General features: G+C 37.6%; 1 protein-coding gene across 1 annotated transcript in view; it reads right to left on the bottom strand.

Annotated features, from left to right (window-relative positions):
- Window positions 1–3,536, bottom strand: part of LOC149213744 (TMV resistance protein N-like) — a 31,262-nt gene extending 27,726 nt beyond the window's left edge. Inside the window, exon 1 of the mRNA XM_089389135.1 lies at window positions 3,483–3,536. Within this exon, the coding sequence (XP_089245261.1) occupies window positions 3,483–3,536 (54 nt within the window). The remainder of the gene's footprint in view (window positions 1–3,482) is intronic.
- Between the last annotated feature and the right edge of the window lie 16,982 nt (window positions 3,537–20,518).

Raw genomic sequence — 20,518 nt, 5'->3', positions numbered from 1 at the left:
TATATTTAGTCCATAACCCTCGTTCTATTTATGAAGGCTTAAGAAAGAGGTTTTATTTAAGTGAATCCTATGGGCCAAATACCATATTTGTAAAAGAGGTATGGTAAATTAATAAAAATATAAATAAATGAGAGGTATGGTAAACAAATAAAACATTTTTTTATATTTACTCCATAAGTCACCTTATATTTACGAACACTCAAAAAATGGGTTATATTTAGGTGAAACCTATGGCCAAAATACTATGGGACAAATACCATGGACTAGATTGTTATTAATACGATGCAAAAAACCATTATTAACCCTAATATTAGAATTAATAAAAATAAAAATGGCACATGGTATTGACCCATGGTATTCACCAAAATGGCACATGGTATTGACCCATGGTATTCACCAAAATGGCACATGGTATTGACCCATGGTATTCACCTGGAATGTAGCCTATTTAAATGGGGGAATTAAACCAGCATGTAGTCTATGCTAAGATTCACTAGGACTTTACAAAGTTTTATTATTTAGTGAAAGACTCGCCAAGATCTTACAAGATTTTATAATTGAGTAAAATATTCGCCATGCCTGGTGAGAGATTCGCCAAAAAATTATATATACATATTATATTATTGATAAAATCGCCTTCCATTTTTCCTATATACCATGGAGATTCGCCCATTTATTATATTTATAAATTTAGGGGGGGTTCTTAAAATTTTCCCTGGTATTGAAGAAAGCCCTGTTTCAAAGGGATACTTAAATGATTTATTGCAAGCAATTAACATTGAAGAGTCCCCACTAGTTCAAGCCGAGTTGATACAGTCAGGAAAAGAGGAGGCTAAGAAGGTCAAAGCCTCAAAGAAACTCAAGTTTGATGATCAAGTTGATCAATTTGTTTTAAAGCCCAAGAGACCCATAACAAGGAAGTTCAAACAAGTACAGGAGGTACCACCAAGAGCTGATGAAATAGGGGAGGTGACACGGCTTGAGGAAAGAAAGGATAGAGGAAAAACAGTTGCCATTCAAGAAGAAGGTAGTGTGGAAGACTTGAAAAGGAGATTGGAATCTGCCAAATTTGAGATTGCTAGATTGAAGAAAGCTGTTAGGAAATTTGCAGCTAAGGAGGCTTATTTCAACCAAATGCAGGTTTGATGGGAGGACCAAACATTTCAAATTCCTGAAGTGGTTGATTTTAGTGTTCAATTCTGTAGCTAGACTACTCCTGCAATAAAGGAAGCTCAATTTATTAGAAAAGTCAATACAAACCTCAGGTCTGGGATCAAAGTAATGAAGAAACAAATTGAAGACTACAAGATACAGTTGAGCCAACGAAAAGAATCTCCATAAAGAAATCTCGCTTCAAGTAAGGACATGTTTCAAAGTTTTGATGGTTTTGCTTGGTATAATTTTTTCAAACATTCCCATTCAGTTTTGGAAGGTCTTGAAACAGTTGAAAGAATGTTTTAGCAACAAAGTGCTCAAATAGAAAAGTTTTGGGTTTAAACTGTGATTTTTGAAACAACTCAGTAGTTTCATAGCGCGCTACGAAACTTCTGAAGGTGATGACTAGAGCTCAGCAGTTTCGTAGTGCGCTACGAAACTGCTGAAGCTAAATAATCCAATATCAATCAACCAGTTTTGAAACAGAAGTGGGAAATTTGAAAGGGGAATATATACAAAGCATCATATGAAGCTTCAACATTCAACCAGGTCAAGACAGGTGGAGAAAAAATGGATACGAATCCAACTTTAAATTTTTTGTCATAAAGTGAGCACATTTACCACCGTTCAAGATATGTCAAAATAGCTTGAAAAAGTTTTTGCCTTTACACATAAAGGAGGTGGACAACACATCAAGGACGTGGCCATTTGTTACATTTTGGATAATCAAAGATAAAGGACATGCTTCTTTGGATTCGAAAATTGTAAGGCAAACTAAAGACCGATGAACATGGGTAGTTTCCTATGTTTCAGGACAATAGAGAAGATGTGGCATTGAAGACCAGCATGGAGTTTTGAACATTCATCACAGCCAAACCAAAAAGGAACCAGATGTCAATGAATGAGAACCATTGTAATTAAGGCTATTATTAGCATAACATGGTGTTAGAATCCTACTTGATTTAGACCTCTAGAAAGTCTAGTTGAAGTTTGTTACATTAAATAGGCAGTTAAAAGTTAAACAGGTGTCATTAGAGGCAGGTTTCGAGTTCCCCTAATGTTTAAGGAGGAATCTCAGTCCGGTCTATATATAGGAGAAAGGGAAATATAATCAGGGTTGGAAGTTTATGTAAAAAAGCTCTGTTGTTAAGCTTATGTAAAGACTCTGTTTCATTTGGTAATACAGTAATGGATTCTGCTACTCAAGAATCATAGTGAATTCAATGTATGAATTCCTCTTGTTATCTTTCATGTTGTCTACAGTATTATGAGTACTTGATTACTTAGAAATCACTTGTAGTGTTCTAATTTCCTTCATATGCTCATATACTGTCCCTTTTGTGTCTGTTGTACCTTATATATATTGAAGTCTGAATGCCTTGATTTTATTGCAAAGCCAATTCACTGTTAATGCTAAATGACATATGACTCCATGAGCCCAGTGGATGCTTGTTAATTTAGATTTTTCCAGCCTCATTTCCTATTTGTTTCATAAAGAGTTAGCCATCTCAATTATAATCACATACCTTAAATCCTTTGAGAGAGCCCTCTCAGGCTAAGGAGGCTAAGCCTTAGCTAAAAGATTAGTCTGAAACAGTTACTTGAAGTCTTCCTGGTCTTCAGCCCTCCAGGGCGTAATTTTGAGTTAACATTTTGGTGCGTCTACCGGGAGCCTGAAGATTATTCATTCCCGAAATTAAAGACTGAACTTCTGAAGGTAGAAGGAGCTCAGAAGATTTTTCGAGGCTACATTCTACCTTGGTGACTCCATACAATTTCAAAGTTTAAAAGGTGGCTTCGAGAGGGAGATATACACGGAGCAATCCTGACCCAAATCCACCTACTCCTGTGGACAATTCAAACACCATTTCAAGGAGCAGACAAAGATTCACTGAAACACCAAGTACTCCATCTTTTTCAAAATCTTTGCTCTCTGAATTTTCAAGAAGTCCTGAGGATAACATTGTTGATGATAAGATTCATGAGGTGTTGTTGAGGTCTGAAAACGAAGAAGAACTTATTGGAATTATTCTAGATTTACAAAAAAGAGGTATTGATACTTCATCCTTAGTGTCACAAAAAGATAAGGAGGATTTTTGGGAGGTTGTTACTTCTGAATTATTGTTAGAAGAGGAAGATTTAAATAAACTCAAAGAGCTTGATCCTTTTGAAGTCTTACTCAAATCTAAAACTGGTCTACCCCTTCCAAATTGGAGTACCTTTGTCAGTGGTTTGCAAAGTCCAAATAGTCCTTTTCATACCAGCACTTTATCCTCTGCCTCTGCTAGTCCTAGTAGTTCTCAGACACTAGGAAATCCACCTCATACCATTTCTGGTTCCACTTTACATACAGTACCTGTTATCACTGCTCCTCCATTCATTATGGCCGTACCTCCTAGGTATGCTCCATTAGCCCTCCCTGCTGTTTTGCATGACCTTCCCAGCAAATATGTTGCTAGAATTCCAACATGCGGTGGGGATGAAAATATCACAACAGAAGAACATGAAGACAGATTCAATGATTTTGCAGACAGAGAGGAATTTTATGATGAGGATGTGAAGCTTAGATTGTTTGCACAAACCTTCATTGGAGAGGTTAGAAAATGGTACAAGGCTCTTACAGCTGGAAGCATTCACAATTGGGAAGAGTTTGAAGATAGTTTTCTAAGGAAATGGGGAAATATAACTAACCCTGTCCAAGCTCTTACTAAATACAACAATCTTAGAAGAGCTCCTGATGAAACAGTCCAAAACTTCTCCAAGAGGTTTAATAAAATATACAATTCCATCCCAGCCCATTTGAAACCTCCTGGGGCCTTGGCACGACTGAGATATGCTGAAGCATTTGATTCTAATTTCTCCCTGTTACTCAGAGAAAGGGATTATGCTACTCTTGTTGATATGAAAAATGATGGAATTAAAGTGGAAGTAAACATGATTGCTGCTAAGAAATTGAAGATGGCAAAAGCTAAACTGAATGAAGAAGAGAAACCTTCCACCTCAGCTCCAGAAGATATGTTTGAAACAATGATGAAGACCATGGAAAAAATGATGGATCGGTTGGCTCTTGGGAATACCTCTGCTCCCCCAGCACAACAGGAACCTCAATTTAGGAATCCTTAGTTCAGAAGACCTGAAAATCAGCAAAGGCCAAGAGAAAACAGAAATCAACAGCTAGATCCTCCAGTGAGACCTCCTTTCCAGCAAAATTTGGTAGATGAAGAAGATGAACCTGAAGTTCCTGAGGAGTCCATCCATTGTCTTGATGAAGAAGTGTCAGGGATTTTCTTGACTAAGGAAGAACATGATGAGTCCAACTTTCCTGGAGAAGAGCCTTCAGACTATTTAAAGGGCTATCAACATGCTATCTTTGAGATGCAAAAGCAATACAATCTCAAGAATAGAAACGTGCCCATTACAACAAGCAAAGCATAGCCCAAGAAGGATGCCTCAAAGGCAGTTGAAGATAAAAAGGACAACTCAAAGGTTGCTAAAGGTAAGAATGATTGTCCACCTGACAAAAAGGATATTCAAGCTCCATCACCTACTAAAGAAATTGAGAAGACTGTTTCTGTTTTTAACCTTGAAAATGAGATTGCAAAAATCAAGATATCAGTCCCCTTTAGTGAAATCCTCAAGGTAGACAAATACAGAAGCAAGATTGTTGAAATGATCAATTCACAACCAGGAGTAGCTGATATCGTAAATGTATAAGAAGATAATCCTATTATTTGCTTGGGTCCAAGACTTGAAGATGAATAGAATGAAGAGTTCCCTCCTTTCTACATAAGCATTAGCATTCATGACATGACCTTACATAATGCTATGTTAGATTCAGGGGCATCTCATAATCTTATGCCCAAGGTGATCATGGAAAGACTAGGATTAGAGGTAACTAGACCATATAAGGATTTATTTTCCTTTGATTCAAAAAGAGTTCAATGCATTGGTTTGATTAAAGATGTTGTTTTGGGTCTCACACAAATTCCAGCAAAAACAATTGTCATGGACATTGTTGTGGCTGACATTCCACCTAAGTTCGGGATGCTTCTTTCAAGATCATGGGTAGCAAAAATCAAGGGCACAATGCAGATGGACCTTAGCTATGCTACTATCCATGTTTTTGGTGAGCAAAGGAGGCTATATCGGGAGACCAGATTGGCTTATATGGTAAGCAACAAAGATAGACCTCAAAACTTTCCCATTTATTCATGTGACACTGGTCTTAGATCAGCCATCCTTTTCAATGAGTTAGTTGAAGAAGAATCAGAGGATAAGTTTTCAGAAAGCCAGTGCCAAAGAGATAAAAAAAAAGATGAAAATGAGACAGCAGGTTGGTGGTCATTATATTTTGATGGATCAGCAGGACGAGAGGGGGCAGGAGCTAGGATTTGGAACACAAGTCCTGATAATTAAAGTAAGTTTCTCTCCTACAAGTTAAATTTTGATTGCACTAACAATATGGCCGAGTATGAATCTCTGATTTTGGGTTTAGAAGCCTTGTTAAAGTTGAAGGCCAGGAACATTGCTGTTTGTGGAGATTCTGAATTGGTAATAAAACAAGTGGAAGGTGCTTACCAAACCAAAGATGTAAGGATGAGGGCATATAGAAACTTGGTGTTGGATATGTTGGAAAAGTTTCAGGCTCATACTTTTAGTATCAAAACCAGAGACCAAAATTCTATTGCAGACTCTCTTGCTATTTCAGCTAGCCTCTTTATTATTGCTACACACTCTTCTGAAAAATATGAGGTGGAAGTCCGTCACAGACCAGTTATACCAGATAACATCATTAATTGGCAGGTCTTTGAGGATGATCAGCAGGTGAGAAATTTCATTGAGTTAAAGGAAGAATTTCAGAGCACTCAAATGGATCAGCAAAATATGTTTGTGGAATCAAAGGAGAAGTCTGAGTTTTTACAATTAAAAAACAACCTAATTCCAAAAGGTCTCATTCCCCTTGAGAAATTGTTTGATCAAAACGATGTATTCAAAGCCCAAAAATTACAAGTTGATGAGGAAGAGGTGGAAAGCTGCAATTTAGGAGACTCACTGGTGCCTAAGATGGTCAAGATTTCAAAATTTCTTTCAGCTGATATGAAGACTAAATATGTTGAGATGATGAAAAGGTTCATTGATGTCTTTGCATGGAGCTATGCTGACTTGAAACAATATGATTCCTCAATTATATAGCATACCATTCCTATTAAGGAGAATGAAAAGCATTTTAAGCAGAAGTTAAGAAGAATTAATCCTCTTCTTATGCCATTGATTGAAAAGGAGGTGAAAAAACCCTTTTTTTGCTACGATTATTGTTCCAATCAGATTCTCAAACTGGCTTGCTAATCTGGTCCCAGTTAGGGAAAAGAATGGAGAAATCAGGATTTTTATAGACTTCAGAAATCTGAATAAAGCTTCATTGAAAGTTAATTATCCTCTTCCCAAGATGGATCTGATTCTGCAAAACATTGTTGGATCACAACGGATGTCTATGCTTGATGGTTTCTCAGGGTACAATCAGATTCTTGTTCATCCAGATGATCAAGAGAAAAAGACCTTCACAACGCAATGGGGAACATTCATCTACGCCAATATGCCTTTTGGTCTCATGAATGCAGAAGCGACTTTGCAGAGAACAATGGATATTGCTTTTTCTGAAGAAAAGGACAAATCAATGGTGGTTTATCTTGATGATATCATAGTTTTTTCGAAGAAAGAAGAAGATCATTTGAAGCACCTTGAAAGAGTTCTGCTGAAATGTAGAAGGTTTGGTATTTCTCTTAATCCAACCAAAAGTATTTTTGATTTAACCTCTGGCAAACTTCTTGGTCATATTGTTTCTAAAGAAGGAATTAGGATTGATCCTAATAGAGTTACTGCAATTCAAAAGTTAGATCTGCCAAGAAGTAGGAAAGAGATTCAATCCTTCCTTGGAAAAGTTAACTTTGTTAGACGATTCATTCCTAACTTTGCCGAAGTTGTCAAGAGCATAAAAAAGATGTTGAAGAAGGGAGTGGATTTCAAGTGGACAGCTGAAGCAAAGAAATCTTTTGAGGAGATCAAAAAGGCACTCACACAAGCACCAGTACTTATCAGCCCAGATTTTACCAAGGAATTCCTTATTTTTACATTTGCTTCTTAGGACACAATTGCTGTAGTTTTGCTGCAAAGGGGAAGTCAAGGTACTGAACAACCTATTTCTTTCTTTAGAAAGACATTAGTAAATGATGAATTGAAGTATAATATCCTAGAGAAACAAGCCTATGCCTTGGTGAAAGCAATAAAGGATTTCAGAATCTATGTTTTGCATTCTCACATTGTTGCCTACGTTCCAAATGCTATTATAAAGGATATTCTGACACAGGGTGATCCAGTTGGAAAAAGGGGCAAGTGGATAGCAAAATTGTTAGAGTATGACATTGAGATTAAACCCACGAAGTTGGTAAAGGGTCAAGGCCTAGCCAAACTGCTGACACAATCAAACCTGGACTGTATTGATATTAACTTGAGTACAGAGATCTCAGAAATTTCTGAAAATGAAGAGGAGTTGGTCCAAATAAATGAAAAATTCTTGCTTTCAGAATGGTACAAGGATCTAGCATTTGTTTTCCAGCATAATAAAGCCCCTGCTAATCTTTCAAAATCCAAAGCCCGGTTTGTCAAGCTGAAATCTTTAAGATATTTTGTGTATGACCAAAATTTGTTTTGGAAAGATGCAGGAGGGATATTGTTAAATTTCCTCATTGAAGAAGAAGATGATAAAGTAATTGATGAATTCCATAAGGGAGATTGTGGGGGACATCACTATTGTAAAGCTACTGCAAACAAGATCTTGAGAGCTGGCTATTTTTGGCCAACTATGTTCAGAGATATCTATAAAAAGATAGCTACATGTCATGAATGTCAAGTGTTTGAAGGAAAGAGGAAGCTTGTGCCACTACCTTTGGTTGCTATATATGTTGAAGCGCCCTTCTAGCAATGGGGATTAGATTTTATAGGAGAAATCCATCCTCCTTCATCAGGTCAGCATTGCTAGATTCTCACAGCCACTGATTACTTTACCAAATGGATAGAAGCGGTCCCAACAAGGCAAGAAAATGATTCAGTGATTATTTCTTTCTTAGAAAATAATATATTATCAAGATTTGGTTGTCCAATGAAGATTATAACTGAAAATGCTCAAGCTTTTAAGTCCAAGAAGATGATTAATTTTTGCCATCAGTATCACATTTCTCTTGAGCATTCCACTACTTACTATCCGCAAGGAAACGGCCTTGCTGAATCATCAAACAAAAGCCTTGTAAGAATCATCAAGAAGCTGCTGCTGGAAAATAAGAAAGCTTGGCATTTGAAATTAAAGTATGCTTTGTGGGCTGACCAGATTTGCACTGAGAGATCCATTGGAACATCGCCATATGAATTAGTATACGGTGCTGAGGCCATCTTTCCAACATCCCTTGGAGTGCACGTGATGAAGCTATTTCAAGGATTAGAGGAGGAACCAAATGTTGTACAAAGAAGAATCAATTAGCTGATAGCCTTGCAGGAGAAAAAAAATGAGGTGTTTGACAGTCATCAACAAAATCAGAACATAATCAAGAGAACATTTGATAAAAAGATCAAAGAAGTTACCTTTCATATCCATGATAAAGTGTTGAAATGGGAAGCTAGAATTGAAGAAAAGGGTAAGCATGGTAAATTTGAAAATCTGTGGAAAGGGCCATATGAAATTTCTACTTTTCATGGAAATAATACTTACATTCTGCAAGAGATTGATGGAAAACCATATGCTGGAGGACCTATCAATGGTAGGTTCCTAAAGCATTATTATTGATCAAAATTCTACCAGTTTCTCACAACATTGTATATACCCATTTTATCAGTTTTTCTTTTGTTGCAAATAATGACAAGCTGAACTGAAAGCTCAAGCACGAGGTGAAGGCCCAAGAAACTGGAAAGGAATGCTCGTCAAGCAAATCTATGTTTTTCATAAAATGGAAAAAGCACTGGACATACGAGTTCTTATTGTACTACAGGAGCACACTATCCCAAGTGGAGCCACTGTTATCACTTAAGAATTCTAATGACAAAATTTTTCATATTAGCCTGATGATAAAGGTCAGTGCTAGTCTAAGTTTGATTTCATTTTTCCTTAGAGTCTGAGTTTCAGGAGGTCTTGAGTCAAGCATGCATTCTCATCTATCACTGGCCACCCTCATTCATCACCGATCTCATAGCCATGTGTCAGTTTGATTTAAAAATAATTATGTACCACACAACCATTTTAGATGATTGCGTAGCGCATGTAACCATTCTGAAGTATTCTCGCAGTGGATTAATCCTTTTTAGCAGTTTCGCAGTGCAAAGGTCCATTAGGTGATTACGCAACACAAAAGTACTTTAGGTGTTTTCGCAGCGCATCATTCAAAATTTACACTGTCCGCGCTGCGAAATCGGAGATTCGTGCATTTCGCAACGAATCTTTCCCAACTGTAAAATCTGTCAAGTTAATCTCTGCGTCATTCATTGTCGGTTTATGCACTCCATACATCATCTCCAACCGCTTATCTCCATCACTGCAATCACAAGGTACATTGGTACACATGGATTACAAGTTCCAAGAAAATCTGGTATTCACAGTCTTAATGATGATGGTATGCGATTGCATGAGAAACAAGTCTTCAAGATTTAAAATTGAAAACATTGTCATCAAGCGAGGCAGCTATCAAGTGAGGTAGCCATTCAAGCGAGGCAAAGTTTGGAGGTTGAGAAGCGCTAGCATTTCCAGCCTCCATTTCATTGAATCTTCATGGAGGGATCGGTAGAAAGGAAAGACCACAGATCAGGCAAATGTCTGAGAAACGAGCCTGAAGGTTTGGATATAACTTTGAAGAACAGAGAGGTCGAGCAGGCATTTAAACAAGCTGGATGTTGGAATTTTTGTAGGAAGCTTCAGGGAGGTCATGCACAAGTTACTAAGGAATTTGCACTGAATTTCACAGGGCTAAACTCAAAGGTTGGCATGTTGGAATTGCAGGTCTCACCAGACATGATATCCACAGTTACAGAAATTCCAAGAGGGCAAGAAAACTTGTTCAAGAATTTCAAATTTGACATGAACCCATGCAAAGAATTCCTAAAGCAAGAGTTCATTAACTCAGATTCGAGCAAGTCTGTTCCTAGAAGTTATGTGAAAGAATCATATGCTCAATTGCTTACTTGTATACAAAAGTATCTGACCTGTGAAGGGAGATATAACAAAGTGTATTCATACCATTTTAAACTTCTGTTGCATTTCACAGGCAAGACATCTATTGATCTACCTTTTTATTTATTCCGCAGTTCAAGTAAAATGTGTGACAAGGTGCAACTAAGAAAGGAAGCCTGTGAGACTTCACTATTCCACCATGGCTTGGTTAAGTTAATGGTTCTGCATGAGATCCAGAGGGTAGGCAGAGACTGGGACACATTCATATTCATGTCCGGTTTCAAGAGCAAGACCGGTGTCATCCCTCAAGCGGCGAAAGAACCTCCAACAACAACCAGTCCTCAAGCAGAAACAAGAGCCAAGAGGGTTTCAAAGTTAAAAGCAAGGAAACAAGTGGGAGAGTCTACCAAGCCACTGACTATTCAGGATACACCCCAGCAGTCAATTAAAGAAAAACTCAGGTCAAAGAAACTGCACATGAATCAAGCACAGGTGGAGGAGTTCAAAGAAGGAGAACTAGGAGCCAGGTAGCCAAAGAAAAAGGTAAGTCATTGAGTATTGAAGAAAGCCCTGTTTCAAAGGGAGACTTAAAAGATTTATTGCAAGCAATTGACATTGAAGAGTCCCCACTAGTTCAAGCTGAGTTGATACAGTCAGGAAAAGAGGAGGCTAAGAAGGTCAAAGCCTCAAAGAAACTCAATTTTGATGATCAAGTTGATCAATTTGTTTTAAAGCCCAGGAGACCTATAACAAGGAAGTTCAAACAAGTACAGGAGGTCCCACTAAGAGGTGATGAAACAGGGGATCTGACACGACTTCAGGAAAGAAAGGATAAAGGCAAAACAGTTGCCATTCAAGAAGAAGGTAGTGTGGAAGACTTGAAAAGGAGATTGGAATCTGCCAACTTTGAGATTGCTAGATTGAAGAAAGCTGCTAGGAAATTTGCAGCTAAGGAGGCTTATTTCAACCAAATGCAGGCTCGATGGGAGGACTAAACATTTCAAATTCCTGAAATGGTTGATTTTAGTGTTCAATTCCGTAGCTGGACTACTCCTGCAATAAAGGAAGCTCAATTTATTAGAAAAGTCAATACAAACCTCTGGTCTGGGATCAAAGTAATGAAGAAACAAATTGAAGACTACAAGATACAGTTAAGCCAGCGAAAAGAATCTCCATAAAGAAATCTCACTTCAAGTAAGGACATGTTTCAAAGTTTTGATGGTTTTGCTTGCTATAATTTTTTCAAACATTCCCATTCAGTTTTGGAAGGTCTTGAAACAGTTGAAAGAATGTTTTAGCAGCAAAGTGCTCAAATAGCAAAGTTTTGGGTTGAAACTGTGATTTTTGAAACAACTCAGCAGTTTCGTAGCGCGCTACGAAACTGCTGAAGGTGATGACTAGAGCTCAGCAGTTTCGTAGTGCGCTAAGAAACTGCTAAAGCTAAATAATCCAATATAAATCAACCAGTTTTGAAACAGAACTGGGAAATTTGAAAGGGGAATATATACAAAGCATCATATGAAGCTTCAACATTCAACCAGGTCAAGACAGGTCGAGAAAAAATGGATACGAATCCAACTTTAAATTTTTTGTCATAAAGTGAGCACATTTACCACCATTCAAGATATGTCAAAATAGATTGAAAAAGTTTTTGCCTTTACACCTAAAGGAGGTGGACAACACATCAAGGACGTGGCCATTTGTTACATTTTGGATAATCAAAGATAAAGGACATGCTTCTTTGGATTCAAAAATTGTAAGGCAAACTAAAGACCGATGAACAAGGGTAGTTTCCTATGTTTCAGGACAATAGAGAAGATGTGGCATTGAAGACCAACATGGAGTTTTGAACTTTCATCACAACCAAACCAAAAAGGAACCAGATTTCAAAGAATGAGAACCATTGTAATCAAGGCTATTATTAGAATAACATGGTGTTAGAATCCTACTTGATTTAGACCTCTAGAAAGTCTAGTTGAAGTTTGTTACATTAAATAGGTTGTTAAAAGTTAAACAGGTGTCATTAGAGGTAGGTTTCGAGTTCCCCTAATGTTTAAGGAGGAATCTCAGTTAGGTCTATATATAGGAGAAAGGGAAATGTAATCAGGGTTGGAAGTTTATGTAAAAAAGTTTCGTTGTTAAGCTTATGTAATGACTCTGTTTCTTTTGGTAATACAATAATGGCTTCTGCTGCTCAAGAATCATAGTGACTTCAATGTATGAATTCCTCTTGTTATCTTTCATGTTGTCTACAGTATTATGAGTACTTGATTACTTAGAAATCACTTGCAGTGTTCTAATTTCCTTCATATGCTCATATACTGTCCCTTTTGTGTCTATTGTACCTTATATGTATTGAAGTCAGAATGCCTTGATTTTATTGCAAAGCCAATTCACTGTTAATGCTAAATGACATATGACTCCATGAGCCCAATGGATGCTTGTTAATTTAGATTTTGCCAGCCTCATTTCCTATTTGTTTCATAAAGAGTTAGCCATCTCAATTATAATCACAAACCTTAAATCCTTTGAGAGAGCCCTCTCAGGCTAAGGAGGCTAAGCCTTAGCTAAAAGATTGGTATGAAACAGTTACTTGAAGTCTTCCTGGTCTGCAGCCCTCCAGGGAGTGATTTTGAGTTAACATTTTGGTGTGTCTACCGGGAGCCTGAAGATTATTCATTCCAGAAATTAAAGACTGAACTTCTGAAGTTAGCAGGAGCTCAGAAGATTTTTCGAGGTTGCATTCTACCTTGGTGACTCCATACAATTTCAAAGTTTAAAAGGTAGAGTCGAGAGGGAGATATACACAGAGAAATCCTGACCCAGATCCACCTACTCTTGTGGACAATCCAAACACCATTTCAAGGAGCAGACAAAGATTTACTGAAACACCAAGTACTCCATATTTTTCAAAATCTTTGCTCTCCGAATTTTCAAGAAGTCCCGAGGATAAAATTGTTGATGATAAGATTCATGAGGTGTTGTTGATGTCTGAAAACAAAGAAGAACTTATTGGAATTATTATAGATTTACAAAAAAGAGGTATTGATACTTCGTCCTTAGTGTCACAAAAAGATAAGGAGGATTTTTGGGAGGTTGTTACTTCTGAATTATTGTTAGAAGAGGAAGATTTAAATAAACTCAAAGAGCTTGATCCTTTTGAAGTCTTACTCAAATCTAAAACTGGTCTACCCCTTCCAAATTGGAGTACCTTTGTCAGTGGTTTGCAAAGTCCAAATAGTCCCTTTCGTACCAGCACTTTGTCCTCTGCCTCTGCTAGTCCTAGTAGTTCTCAGACACTAGGAAATCCACCTCATACAAGTTCTGGTTCCACTGTACATACAGTACCTGTAATCACTGCTCCTCCATTCATTATGGTCGTACCTGCTAGGTATGCTCCATTAGCCCTCCCTGCTATTTTACATGACCTTCCTAGCAAATATGCTGCTAGAATTCCAACATGCGGTGGGGATGAAAATATCAAAACAGAAGAACATGTAGACAGATTCAATGGTTTTGCAGACAGAGAGGAATTTGATGATGAGGATGTGAAGCTTAGATTGTTTGCACAAACCTTCATTGTAGAGGTTAGAATATGGTACAAGGCTCTTACAGCTGGAAGCATTCACAATTGGGCAGAGTTTGAAGATAGTTTTCTAAGGAAATGGGGAAATAGAACTAACCTTGTCCAAGCTCTTACTGAATACAACAATCTTAGAAGAGCTCTTGATGAAACTGTCCAAAAATTCTCCAAGAGGTTTAATAAAATATACAATTCCATCCTAGCTCATTTGAAACCTCCTGGGGCCTTGGCACAACTGAGATATGCCGAAGCATTTGATTCTGATTTCTCCCTGTTACTCAGAGAAAGGGATTCTGATACTCTTGCTGATATGCAAAATGATGCAATTAAAGTGGAAGTAAACATGATTGCTGCTAATAAATCAAAGATGGCAAAAGCTAAACTTAAAGAAGAAGAGAAACCTTCCACTTCAGCTCCAGAAGATAAGTTTGAAACAATGATGAAGACCATGGAAAAACTGATGGATCGGTTGGCTCTTGGGAATACCTCTACTCCCCTAGCATAGAAGGAACCTCAATTTAGGAATCCTCAGTTCATAAGACCTCAAAATCAGCAAAGGCCAAGAGAAAACAGAAATCAATAGCCAGATCCTCCAGTGAGACCTCCTTTCCAGCAAAATTTGGTAGATGAAGAAGATGAAACTGAAGTTCCTGAGGAGTCCATCCATTGTCTTTATGAAGAGGTGTCAAGGATTTTCTTGACTAAGGAAGAACATGATGAGTCCACCAAACCTGCAGAAGAGCCTTTAGACTATTTAAAGGGCTATCAACATGCTATCTTTGAGATGAAAAAGCAATACAATCTCAGGAATAGAAACGTGTCCATTATAGCAAGCAAAGCACAACCCAAGAAGGATGCCTCAAAGGCATTTGAAGATAAAAAGGACAACTCAAAGGTTGCTAAAGGTAAGAATGATTTTCCACCTGACAAAAATGATATTCAAGCTCCATCCCCTACTAAAGAAATTGAGAAGACTGTTTCTGATTTTAACCTTGAAAATGAGATTGCAAAAATCAAGATATCAGTCTCCTTTAGTGAAATCCTCAAGGTAGACAAATACAGAAGCAAGATTGTTGAAATGCTCAATTCACAACCAGGAGTAGCTGATATCCTAAATGTAAAAGAAGATAATCCTATTATTTGCTTGGGTCCAAGACTTGAAGATGAACAGAATGAAGAGTTCCCTCCTTTCTACATAAGCATTAGCATTCATGACATGACCTTACATAATGCTATGTTAGATTCAGGGGCATCTCATAATCTTATGCCCAAGGTGATCATGGAAAGACTGGGATTAGAGGTAACTAGACCATATAAGGATTTATTTTCCTTTGATTCAAAAAGAGTTCAATGCATTGGTTTGATTAAAGATGTTGTTGTGGGTCTCACACAAATTCCAACAAAAACAATTGTCATGGACATTGTTGTGGCTGACATTCCACCTAAGTTCGAGATGCTTCTTTCAAGATCATGGGCAGCAAAAATCAAGGGCACAATGCAGATGGACCTTAGCTATGCTACTATCCCTGTTTTTGGTGAGCAAAGGAGGCTGTATCGGGAGACCAGACTGGCTTATATGGTAAGAAACAAAGATAAACCTCAAAACTTTCCCATTTATTCATGTGACACTGGTCTTGGATCAGCCATCCTTTTCAATGAGTCAGCTGAAGAAGAATCAGACGATAAGTTTTCAGAAAGCCAGTGCCAAAGAGATCAACAAAAAGATGAAAATGAGACAGCAGGTTGGTGGTCATTATATTTTGATGGATCAGCAGGACGAGAGGGGGCAGGAGCTGGGATTTGGATCACAATTCCTGATAAAGAAAGTAAGTTTCTCTCCTACAAGTTAAATTTTGATTGCACTAACAATATGGCCAAGTATGAATCTCCGATTTTGGGTTTAGAAGCCTGGTTAAAGTTGAAGGCTAGGAACATTGCTGTTTGTGGAGATTCTGAATTGGTAATAAAACAAGTGGAAGGTGCTTACCAAACCAAAGATGTAAGGATGAGGGCATATAGAAACTTGCTGTTGGATATGTTGGAAAAGTTTCAGGCTCATAATTTTAGTATCAAAACCAGAGACCAAAACTCTATTGCAGACTCTTTTGCTGTTTCAGCTAGCCTCTTTATTATTCCTACACACTCTTCTGAAAAATATGAGGTGGAAGTTCGTCACAGACTAGTTATACCAGATAACATCATTAATTGGCAGGTCTTTGAGGATGATCAACAGGTGAGAAATTTCATTGAGTTAAAGGAAGAATTTCAGAGCACTCAAATGGACCAGCAAAATATGTTTGTGGAATCAAAGGAGAAGTCTGAGGTTTTACAATTAAAAAACAACCTAATTCCAAAAGGTCTCATTCCCCTTGAGAAATTGTTTGATCAAAACGATGTATTCAAAGCCCCAAAATTACAAGCTGATGAGGAAGATGTGGAAAGCTGCAATTTAGGAGACTCACTTGTGCCTAAGATGGTCAAGATTTCAAAATTTCTTTCAGCTGATATGAAGAATAAATATGTTGAGATGATGAAAAAGTTCATTGATGTCTTTGCATGGAGCTATGCTAACTTGAAACAATCTGATTCATCAATTATACAGAATACCATTCCTATTAAGGAGAATGAAAATCCTTTTAAGTAGTAGTTAAGAAGAATTAATCCTCTTCTTATGCCATTGATTGAAAAGGAGGTGAAAAAACTCTTTGATGCTAAGATTATTGTTCCAATCAGATTCTCAAATTGGCTTGCTAATCTGGTCCCAGTCAGGGAAAAGAATGGAGAAATCAGGATTTGTATAGACTTCAGAAATCTGAATAAAGCTTCATTGAAAGATAATTATTCTCTTCCCAAGATGGATCTGATTCTGCAAAACATTGTTGGCTCACAAAGGATGTCTATGCTTGATGGTTTCTCAGGGTACAATCAGATTCTTGTTCATCCAGATGATCAAGAGAAAACAGCCTTCACAACGCCATGGGGAACATTCATGTACGCCAAGATGCCTTTTGGTCTCATGAATGCAGGAGCCACTTTCCAGAGAGCAATGGATATTGCTTTTGGTGAAGAAAAGGACAAATCAGTGGTGGTTTATCTTGATGACATCATAGTTTTTTCGAAGAAAGAAGAAGATCATTTGAAGCACCTTGAAAGAGTTCTGCTGAAATGTAGAAGGTTTGGTATTTCTCTTAATCCAACCAAAAGTATTTTTGCTTTAACCTCTGGCAAACTTCTTGGTCATATTGTTTCTAAAGAAGGAATTAGGATTGATCCTAATAGAGTTACTGCAATTCAAAAGTTAGATCTGCCAAGAAGTAGGAAAGAGATTCAATCCTTCCTTGGAAAAGTTAACTTTGTTAGACGATTCATTCCTAACTTTGCTGAAGTTGTCAAGATCATAACAAAGATGTCGAAGAAGGGAGTGGATTTCAAGTGGACAGCTGAAGCAAAGGAATCTTTTGAGGAGATCAAAAAGGCACTCACACAAGCACTAGTACTTATCAGCCCAGGTTTTACCAAGGAATTCCTTATTTTTACATTTGCTTCTGAGGACACAGTTGCTGGAGTTTTGCTGCAAAGGGGAAGTCAAGGTACTGAACAACCTATTTCTTTCTTTAGCAAGACATTAGAAAATGCTGAATTGAAGTATAATATCCTAGAGAAACAAGCCTATGCCTTGGTGAAAGCAATAAAGGATTTCAGAATCTATGTTTTGCATTCTCACATTGTTTCCTACGTTCCAAATCTGTTATAAAGGATATTCTGACATAGGCTGATCCAGATGGAAAAGGGGCAAGAGGATAGCAAAATTGTTAGAGTATGACATTGAGATTAAACCCATGAAGTTGGTAAAGGGTCAAGGCCTAGCCAAACTGCTGACACAATCAAATCTGGAATGTCTTGATATTAACTTGAGTACAGAGATCTTAGAAATTTCTGAAAATGAAGAGGAGTTGGTCCAAATAAATGAAAAATTCTTGCTTTCAGAATGGTACAAGGATGTAGCATTTGTTTTGCAGCATAATAAAGCCCCTGCTAATCTTTCAAAATCCAAAGCTCGGTTTGTCAAGCTGAAATCTTTAAGATATTTTGTGTATGACCAAAATTTGTTTTGGAAAGATGCAGGAGGGATATTGTTAAATTTCCTCATTGAAGAAGAAGCTGATAAAGTAATTGATGAATTCCATAAGGGAGATTGTGGAGGACATCACTATTGGAAAGCTACTGCAAACAAGATCTTGAGAGCTGGCTATTTTTGGCCAACTATGTTCAGAGATATCTATAAAAATATAGCTACATGTCATGAATGTCAAGTGTTTGAAGGAAAGAGGAAGCTTGTGCGACTACCTTTGGTTCCTATATATGTTGAAGTGCCCTTCCAGCAATGGGGATTAGATTTTATAGGAGAAATCCATCCTCCTTCATCAGGTCAGCATCGCTGGATTCTCACAGTCACTGATTACTTTACCAAATGGATAGAAGCGGTCCCAGCAAGGCAAGCAAATGATTCAGTGATTATTTCTTTCTTAGAAAATAATATATTATTAAGATTTGGTTGTCCAATGAAGATTATAACTGACAATGCTCAAGATTTTAAGTCCAAGAAGATGATTAAATTTTTCCATCAGTATCACATTTCTCTTGGGCATTCCACTGCTTACTATCCGCAAGGAAACGACCTTGCTGAATAATCAAACAAAAGCCTTGTAAGAATCATCAAGAAGCTGTTGCTGGAAAATAAGAAAGCTTGGCATTTGAAATTAAAGTATGCTTTGTGGGCTGACTGGATTTGCACTAAGAGATCCATTGGAACATCGCCATATGAATTAGTATACGGTGCTAAGGCCATCTTTCCAACATCCCTTGGAGTGCCCGTGATGAAGCTGATTCAAGGATTAGAGGAGGAACCAAATGTTGTACAAAGAAGAATCAATCAGCTGATAGCCTTGCAGGATAAAAGAAATGAGGTGTTTGACAGTCATCAACAAAATCAAAACAGAATCAAGAGAACATTTGATAAAAATATCAAAGAAGTTACCTTTCAGATCCATGATAAAGTGTTGAAATGGGAAGCTAGAATTGAAGAAAAGGGTAAGCATGGTAAATTTGAAAATCTGTGGAAAGGGCCATATGAAATTTCTGCTTTTCATGGAAATAATACTTACATTCTGCAAGAGATTAATGGAAAACCATATGCTGGAGGACCTATCAATTGCAGGTTCCTAAAGCATTATTATTGATCAAAATTCTGCCAGTTTCTCACAACATTGTATATACCCGTTTTATCAGTTTTTCTTTTGTTGCAAATAATGACAAGCTGAATAGAAAGCTCAAGCTCGAGGTGAAGGCCCAACAAGTTGGAAAGGAATGCTCGTCAAGCAAATCTATGTTTTTCATAAAATGGAAAAATCACTGGACCAACGAGTTCTTAGTGTACTACAGGAGCACACTATCCCAAGAGGAGCCACTGTTATCACTTAAGAATTCTAATGCAAAACTTTTTCATATTAGCCTGATGATAAAGGTCAGTGTTAGTCTAAGTTTGATTTCATTTTTCCTTCGAGTCTGAGTTTTAGGAGGTCTTGAGTCAAGCATGCATTCTCATCTATCACTGGTCACCCTCATTCATCACCGATCTCATAGCCATGTGTCAGTTTGATTTAAAAATCATTATGTACCACACAGCCTTTTTAGCTGATTGCGTAGCGCATGTAACCATTCTGAAGTATTTTCGCAGCGCATTAAGCCTTTTTAGCAGTTTTGCAGCGCAAAGGTCCATTATGTGATTACGCAACGCAAAAGTCCTTTAGGTGTTTTCGCAGCACGATAGGTTTTAGGTGATTTCGCCGCGCATCATTCAAAATTTACATTGACCGCGCTGCGAAATCGGAGATTTGTGCATTTCGCAACGAATCTTTCCCAACTGTCAAATCTGTCAAGTTAATCTATGGCTACGTCATCCATTGTCAATTTATGCACTCCATACATCATCTCCAACCACTTATCTCCATCATTGCAATCATAAGGTACATTGGTACACACGGATTACAAGTTCCAAGAAAATCCGGTATTCACAGTCTTAATGATGATGGTATGCGATTGCATGAGAAACAAGTCTGCAAGATTTAAAATTGAAAACATTGTCATCAAGCGAGGCAGCTATCAAGTGAGGTAGCCATTCAAGCGAGGCAGAGTTTGGAGTTTGAGCAGCGCTAGCATTTCTAGCCTCCATTTCACTGAATCTTCACGGAGGGATCGGTAGAAAGGAAAGACCACAGATCAAGCAAATGTCTGAGAAACGAGCCTGAAGGTTTGGATATAAATTTGAAGAACAGAGAGGTCGAACTGGCATTTAAACAAGCTGGATGTTGGAATTTTTGCAGGAAGCTTCAGGGAGGTCATGCACAAGTTACTAAGGAATTTGCACTGAATTTCACAGGGCTAAACTCAAAGGTTGGCATGCTTGAATTGCAGGTCTCACCAGACATGATATCCACAGTTACAGAAATTCCAAATTTGACATGAACCCATGCAAAGAATTCCTAAAGCAAGAGTTCATTAACTCAGATTTG

This window comes from Pinus tabuliformis, chromosome 1_1, assembly GCF_031772625.1.
Source record: "Pinus tabuliformis cultivar Carrire ecotype Pingquan chromosome 1_1, CPIR1, whole genome shotgun sequence".
NCBI classification, from domain to species: domain Eukaryota; kingdom Viridiplantae; phylum Streptophyta; class Pinopsida; order Pinales; family Pinaceae; genus Pinus; species Pinus tabuliformis.
The sequence above is the reverse complement of the archived record's forward strand: the minus strand, read 5'-3'. Positions and strand labels throughout refer to the sequence as shown.